This window comes from Corapipo altera, unplaced genomic scaffold (assembly GCF_003945725.1).
Source record: "Corapipo altera isolate COAL_440 unplaced genomic scaffold, ASM394572v1 131324, whole genome shotgun sequence".
Classification (NCBI taxonomy): domain Eukaryota; kingdom Metazoa; phylum Chordata; class Aves; order Passeriformes; family Pipridae; genus Corapipo; species Corapipo altera.
The window spans coordinates 1-7,868 of NW_020886029.1; the positions used below are offsets into that span (position 1 = coordinate 1).

Here is a 7,868-nt window from a genome sequence, read left to right on the forward strand (position 1 = left end):
GTTCAGACTCAGTTTAGTTCAGACTCCTTAGTTTAGTCCAGACTCACCTGAGGTGTCACAGAAAACCTCAGTTCAGGCTCAGTTTAGTCCAGACTCCTCAGTTTAGTTCAGACTCCTTAGTTCAGTTCAGACCCACCTGATGTACCACAAAAAAACCTCAGTTCAGACTCAGTTTAGTCCAGACTCATTATTTTAGTCCAGACTCATTATTTTAGTCCAGACTCCTTCGTTTAGTCCACACCACCTTTCCAAAGCCACAACGACCCCAGAACAGAGAGAAATCCTGGTTTTAACGGGGCGAAACCCGACCGGGAGACGTCTGCCCTAAAAACCCCTCTGCGGGCCGCACCTGCCCGGCTGGGAATGCGGCCCAGGAAACCCGGGAATGCGGCCCAGGAAACCCGGGAATGCGGCCCAGGAAACCCGGGAATGCGGCCCAGGAAGCCGGAGCATCCCGGACAGGGACGGGCGAGGTGGGAGCTCGAGGGCACCGCAGATAAGGGCCCAACAAAGGCGCTGCTGTGGCCCGGGAACAAAGAGCTGCTGTAACCCGAGGAACAAAGACACCTCTGTGCCAAAGTGACCTCCCGGCACAGCCCGCACCGGCCCCGCGGCCCAGCTGAGCTGAAACACCCAAATCCGGCGGTTTCCACCCAAAAAGGAGCCCCCGGCTCTCGGGGGAGCGTCCCTGCCCCGCTCCGGGACATCCGTGGTGTTTGGAGGGATGTGATCCATTGATCCGTCCTCCTCGTCCCGGGATGGGGGTTGGATGAACAGCGCCGGGAGTGAAGGATGGGAATGGAATAATAAATGGAATAATGAAGTGATTTAAAAAAATTGAGTAATAATTTGAACGATGGATTAAATGATAAATTGGATAAGGTCTTGAATAATAATAATTTGATTAATAAATTGAATGATAAATTGAATAATAATTTGAATAATAATTTGTACCAAAATCGAATAATAAATTGATTTTAAAAATCGATAATAATTTGGATGATAAATTTAATAATAATTTGAGTAATAAAATGATTCATAAATGGAATAATAAATGGAATAATAAAATTATTAGAAATTCGATTAATAATTTGAATGAGATATTGAATAATGTTTTGAATAATAATTTGATTAAAAATTTGAATAACAAATTGAATGATAAATTGAATGATCAATTGAATAATAAATTGATTTAAAAATTGAATAATAATTTGAATTGTAAATTGAATAATATTTTGAACAATAATTTGATTAATAAATTGAATAATAAATTGAATAATAAATTGAATTATAATTTGAATAATAGTTTGAATAATAATTTGAACAATAATTTGAACAATGAATTGAATAATAATATGAATAATAAATTGAATAATAATATGAATAATGAATTGAATAATAATTTGAACAATAAATTGAACAATAAATTGAATAATAATTTGAATAACATATTATGAATTTCATATATATTTTTAATTACATAGATATATGATTATTCTATGTATATATATAATCATATATATATATATATGATCACCTGCTTGCTGTACTGCTGGTGAACCCGTAGCAGCTTCTAATTACACATAAATCATAATTATAATTGGCTCGTGAACAGGGATGTGGAATAAAGGAACCCCTGGGAGTGAAGCTGTGGGATACAGAAATCCAGGGAGGCTCAGAGTGTCCCCCCTTGGGTATTTTGGGGCCCTGTGCCCCTCCCATCCCCTCACCCCGTGGCAGCTCCGGGCTGGGCTCCGGCAGCTCCGACGGGGCGTTATCAGATCCTGCCCCATTCGGCTGCTCCCGAGTGTTGACTTTGCCAAGGAAAGCAAACCCTTGGGAGCCGTTCCCGGCCGAGCTGCTCCCGCTGTCGCCAGCTCTGAGGGACGTGGCCTTGGGCAGCAGCTCCTGGAGGGGGTTTCTCCTGGATTAGGGGGGTTTCTCCATCCTCACCCTCACCATGAGGATCCTCCTGGTGCTCGTCGCCCTCGCGGGAGCCGCCGGCGCCCAGCGGCAATTCCAGGGGTGAGTCCTTCCCGAGGGATGGGGCGGGATGGGGTCCTGCTGTCCCCCAGGGTGACATCCCAAAGGAGGGGAATCCAGAACCTTCCCAACCAGGACGAGGTGTGGTTTCACCCCAGGGTTGGAGCGTGGAACAGGTGGAAATTAGGGAATGCCGGATCCTGGGAGCGTCACCCCAGGCTTTGCTGAGGGGGAGAATCCCGGGAGATAAAGGGATAATATCCCAAACAACGGGGGCTGGATGGCTGTGGAGGAAACCGAGGATTGTTGGGAATAACAGCCAGGGGTTGTTGGGAATAACAGACAAGGATTGTTGGGAATAACTGGCAAGGGTTGTTGGGAATAACAGACAAGGGTTGTTGGGAATAACAGACAAGGATTGTTGGGAACAACAGACAAGGGTTGTTGGGAATAACAGACAAGGATTGTTGGGAATAACAGACAAGGGTTGTTGGGAACAACAGACAAGGGTTGTTGGGAATAACAGACAAGGATTGTTGGGAATAACAGACAAGGACTGTTGGGAATAATAGACAAGGGTTGTTGGAATAACAAAGATTATTGGGAATAACAGACAAGGATTTTTGGGAATAACAGCCAAACATTGTTGGGAATAACAGCCAAAGATTGTTGGGAATATCAGCCAAAGGTTGTTGGGAATAACAGACAAGGGTTGTTGGGAATAACAGACAAGGACTGTTGGGAATAACAGACAAGGGTTGTTGGGAATAAGAGACAAGGATTGCTGGGAACAACAGACAAGGATTGTTGGGAATAACAAACAAGGATTGTTGGGAATAATAGGCAAGGGTTGTGGAGAATAACTGGCAAGGATTACTGGGAATAACAGCCAAGGATTATTGGTTGTAAAAGACAAGGATTGCTGGGAATAACACCCAAGGTTTGTTGGGAATAAGAGACAGGGATTGTTGGGAATAACAGCCAAGGATTGCTGGTAATAACCAAGGATTTCTGGGAATAACAGCCAAGGATGGTCGGCAGTAACAGGTCGTGGGAAAGAACAAGCTGTGGCTGGAAAAGGGGCCGTGGGGAGGTCGGGCAGGACTTTTCCAGGAAAACATCCTTGTTGGAGTTCCCGGAGATAAGCAAGAGCCCAGCACAGGTGCAGGAATGAGGTCAGGAAGTGCACATGGAATGTAGGGGGATCAGGAACACCCAAGACCCCCAAAGCCTCTGACCCGTTCCCATTTTCCTAAAATTTCCTCCCTCCTTCCCTCTCTTCCTTTCTTCCTGTCATTTCCATCCTTTTTTCCTTCCTTTCCTTCCTCTTTTCCATCCTTTCCTCCCTTTTTATTCCTTCTTTCCTTCTTCTTTTCTTCCTTCTTTCCTCCCTTCTTTTCCTTCTCCCTTCCCTTTCCCCCCCACCCCCCCTTTATCCAACCCACAATTCCCAGGCCAAGCGTGTCATTTCCTAATAAAAAACTCTGGAATTTTTCGTGGACCCTCTGCCTTCTGTCATCCCTTCCCATCCCGAGCTTTTACAAATCCCAGGTCCTCCTTCCCCCTCGGAGTGGGGGGACGACATTCCAATTTTTGGATAGGATGCCGTGGTTGAAGGGGTCCATCAACTGGAAAAATTGGGAATGCAATGCCTGCCTGACTCCTCCAGGCACGGAATGGGCCAGTGGGAATTGTTATCCGTGGGTAAACCAATAAAGGGGGTGTGAAGAGAAGGAAAGGATGGAAGGGGGAAGGTGGAACAGCTCCACGTGGGATTTCGGGAGCAGCTTTAAAAGGAGAAGGAATTGGATCCCTGCAGGATTCCGTGGAAGGATTTCAGGATCAGTGAAATGAGGAGAGGGAATTCAGGCCTTTGGGAGAAAGGAAAAGGATGACCAGGAACAGGACAAGAGGTTGGAAGCTCAGGACCGATCCCAGATGGGAAAAGCCGGCGGAGAGCATTCCTTCTCTTCCAAGGGCTGGGAGAGCCCAGCCAGGCTGGAGTGGAACCTGTTGGGAAATAAATCCATGGATACAAACAGAACATGTCCACATTAGACATTCCCTGACATTTTGGGAGCTGCCCAGACAAGGCTGGGAAGCTCCTCGGGTTCTCCAGCCCTTGCTCTTTTCCTGGGGCTGCTCCAACCCTCTCCCACCAACACCTGCTGCACTTCCCAACCCTCCAAGCCCCCGTGGAGCTTCCAGAGGCTGCTCCCAGCCCGAGCCCCCATCCCTGCGCTCCCTCTGCCTCCCTGCAGGGACCAGGTTCTCCGGATCATGGCCAGGGACGCGGAGCAGGCGGCCCTGCTGAAGACGCTGGAAGAGCAGGATGAGCTCCAGGTGAGCTGGGATGGGGCTCCCAAACATCCCCCCCTCTGTGCCAGAGACCCCAGAGACACCCAGGGCTCCCTCCTCCCCTTGCCCTCACATCCAGGTTTCCTCCCCATTTGGGATCTCTACAATTTATGAGTCTATAAATGGGATGTTTATCTCGGGGCTCCTTCGGCTCCGCTTCACGTCAAGTGGGGACATCCCAAAAATCATCATCCAAAGGGGCTTTTGTGGCCCAAAACCCACTTGGGCTGAGGCATGTTTGAGTGGAGAATCCACTGAGTGAGGCCAACCCATCCAGGTCCCCACTTGTGTCCCAAAACTCATCTCAAAGCCTCTTTAGATCCTTCCTGGGAAGCTCCTTCCGGAGCATTCCGTGGATGATCACCGCCACAGGCTGCTCTTCCAGGGCAAGCCAACCTCTTCCAGTTCAGCTTCTCCTTTCCAGGTCCCCCCCTGTGTCCCAAAACTCATCCCAAAGCCTCTTTAGATCCTTCCTGGGAGGCTCCCTGAGGTTCTGGGTGGGGCTCAGGGTCTGAGCACCGGCACGGGGCAGGGCCCATCCCTGTCCTGCAGCTCCGCTTCTCCCTCCCAGGTGGAATTCTGGCGTCACCCCTTCGGCCCCGGCCACCCCGCCGACCTGAGGGTGCCCTTCCCCAGCCTCGGGGCAGTGAAAGGCTTCCTGGAATCCCACAGTTTTCCCTACACCGTCATGATCGAGGACGTGCAGGTAACGGGGAGTGGGAGGAGCTCCGGTAGCTCCGTCCCCGGGGAAGCGCCAAACGCTTGGAAACCACGAGGAGCTGGAATTAGAACCCAACCCCCAGCCCCCTCCAGCCTACCTGATGTTGGGGTTTTTTTGCCTCCCCAACAGGAGTTACTGGATGAGGAGAAGGAGGCCATGGCGAGGTCCAGGAGGGTAAAGAGAAGCTCCAGGGCGTTCGATTTCGGCTCCTACCACACCCTGGACGAGGTGCTTTTCCCTGGACAGGCTCTGCCGGGCCTGGCTGGGCTCACACCCGACCTGTGCCGCAGTTGTATCCGTGTGGTGACGCTCCTGGTGGCGGGGGAGACACTCCCGGGACAGGCCTGGGGCTGGAAGGCGTTTCCAACTTCATTTTGGAGGGTGTTAGGGGATCTCACAGAGCTTTCCCAGGGAAGCACCAGGTTTTTTTCCAGGGAAGCACCAGGTCTTCAGGGAAGCTCTTAGTCTTCTCCAGGGAAGCATCAGGTTTCCAGGGAAGCCCCAGGTTTTCTCCAAGGAGTCACCAGATCTCCAGGGAAGTATCAGGTTTCCAGGGAAGCCCCAGGTTTTCTCCAAGGAGTTACCAGATGTCCAGGGAAGCCTCAGGTCTTCTCCAGGGGAGCATCAAGTCCACAAGGAAGCATCAAGTCCACAGGGAAGCACCAGCTTTCCACATCAGGTCTTCTTCAGGGAATCACTTGGTCTTCTCCAGGGGAAGCACCAAGTCCACAGGGAAGCACCAGGTCTTCTCCAGGGAAGCATCAGCTTTTCAGGGAAGTCCCAGGTCTCCAGGGAAGGCCCAGGTCTTCTCCATGGAAGAATCTGGTCTCCAGGGAAGCCTCAGAGCTTCTCCAGGGATACACCAGGGTTCCACACCAGGTCTTCTCGAGGGAAGAATCAGGTTTCCAGGGAAGCCCCAGGTCTCCCCCAGGGAAGCCCTGCACGTTGCCTCTGGTGCTGGAGGCCCTAAAACCCAAGAGGCAGCCCAGGGTGAGCCTCCTGACCTGGCAGCTCCTCCTTCCAGATCTACTCCTGGATGGACACCCTGGTGGAGGATCATCCTGGGCTTGTCAGCAAGATCCAGATCGGGCAGAGCTACGAGGGCAGACCCCTGTTGGTGCTCAAGGTGGGTCCTGGGGCACCCCCACCTTCCCTCTCCCTAAAGAAGGAGAGGACATAGCTGCAGGCTGTGCCAGGGGAGGCTCAGGTTGGACATGAGGGGGAATTTCTCCATGGAAAGGGTGGTGAGGCCTTGGCAGGGGCTGCCCAGGGAGGTTTGCAGTGCCCATCCCTGGAGGTGTCCCAGGAAGGCCTGGTTGTGGCACTGAGTGCTCTGGGCTGGGGGCCAAGGTGGGGATGGGGCCCAGGGTGGATCCATGGGCTGGGAGGGCTTTTCCAGCCTCAGTGATTCCACGATTCCCACAGTTCAGCACCGGGGGCTCGGCCCGGCCGGCCATCTGGGTGGACACCGGCATCCACTCCCGGGAATGGATCAGCCAGGCCACCGGCGTCTGGACGGCCAACAAGGTGACCTGGGACGAGGGACCCCCAACCCTTACCCCTGTCACCCCTCCCCGTGGTGCTGCTCCGTCGCATCCCTCATCCCGGGGGCAATTCTCGCTCCTCTCCAGATCGCCGAGGAGTACGGGCGGGACCCCTCCGTCACGGCCCTCCTGGACAACATGGACATCTTCCTGGAGATCATCGCCAACCCCGACGGCTTTGTCTTCACCCACAGCTCCGTGAGTGCCGGGACAGTGCCGGGGGATCCCATCCCAGGCTTTGGCTCCGTGGTTTTTGGTGGGGAGGGACGTTCCCGTTGCTCCCCACGTGGGACAGGTGGTTTCCTGCCATCTCTGGAGGTGCTTGGGCCACGTGCCTCGGTGCCACGTGTCCCATGAGGGGTGGGATTCACCTCCCTGTGCCCCCAGGACCGCCTGTGGCGCAAGACCAGGTCCCCCAACGCCGGGTCCCACTGCCTCGGCGTCGACCCCAACAGGAACTGGGACGCGGGATTCGGAGGTGAGAGCGGCCCCACGCCGGGAATTTCCCATCCCTTGGATCATCCCAGCTTTCCAGAGGGACGGGAACCCTTCCTTCCCTGGGCTCCTGCAGGTGCCGGCTCCAGCGGCGATCCCTGCTCCGACATCTACCACGGCCCCTTCCCGCACTCGGAGAGGGAGGTCAAGGCCATCGTGGACTTCATCCGTGACCATGGGAACATGAAGTCCGTCATCTCCATCCACAGCTACTCCCAGATGCTGCTTTTCCCCTACGGATACACTTCGGTGCCCTCGCCCGACTACCAGGAAATGGTGAGATGGCCCCAAAACGCCGGGAGATGGCCCAAGGGCTTGTTCCCACCAGTTCTGGGCTCTTGATCCCACTGTCCCAAGGTCTCAGTCTGCCACATCCCACCAATCTCAGTCCTGCAGTCCCAAGGTCCGGGTCCAGAAGATCCCACCACTTTTGGGCTCTAGATCCTGCTGTCCCAGGGCTTTTGCTCCACCACATCCCACCAATCTCAACCCTGCTGTCCCATGGTCTTTTTCCACCACATTCCACCACTTTTGGGCTCTTGTCCCAAAGATTTTGGTCCACTAGGTCCCACCACTTTTGGGCTCTAGATCCTGCTTTCCCAAGGTTTTCAATCCACCAGATCTCACCAGTTTTGGGCTCTCAATCCTGCTGTCCCAAGGCCTTGGTCCACCACCTCCCACCAATCTTAATCCTGCAGTCCCAAGGTCCTTGTCCACCAGATCCCACCACTTTTGGGCTCTAGATCCTGCTGTCCCAAGGTTTTTGA

General features: G+C 52.9%; 1 protein-coding gene across 1 annotated transcript; it reads left to right on the forward strand.

The window, feature by feature from the left end:
- The first annotated feature begins 1,889 nt into the window (after positions 1 to 1,889).
- Positions 1,890 to 7,527, forward strand: LOC113940966 (carboxypeptidase A1-like). Its single transcript, XM_027632119.1, has 9 exons — positions 1,890 to 2,025; positions 4,245 to 4,326; positions 4,913 to 5,047; positions 5,192 to 5,290; positions 6,087 to 6,188; positions 6,488 to 6,589; positions 6,694 to 6,804; positions 6,994 to 7,084; positions 7,178 to 7,527. Exons 1-9 carry the CDS (start codon positions 1,961 to 1,963, stop codon positions 7,441 to 7,443), a joined length of 1,053 nt encoding a protein of 350 aa, XP_027487920.1. The 5' UTR covers positions 1,890 to 1,960; the 3' UTR covers positions 7,444 to 7,527.
- Positions 7,528 to 7,868: the final 341 nt, after the last annotated feature.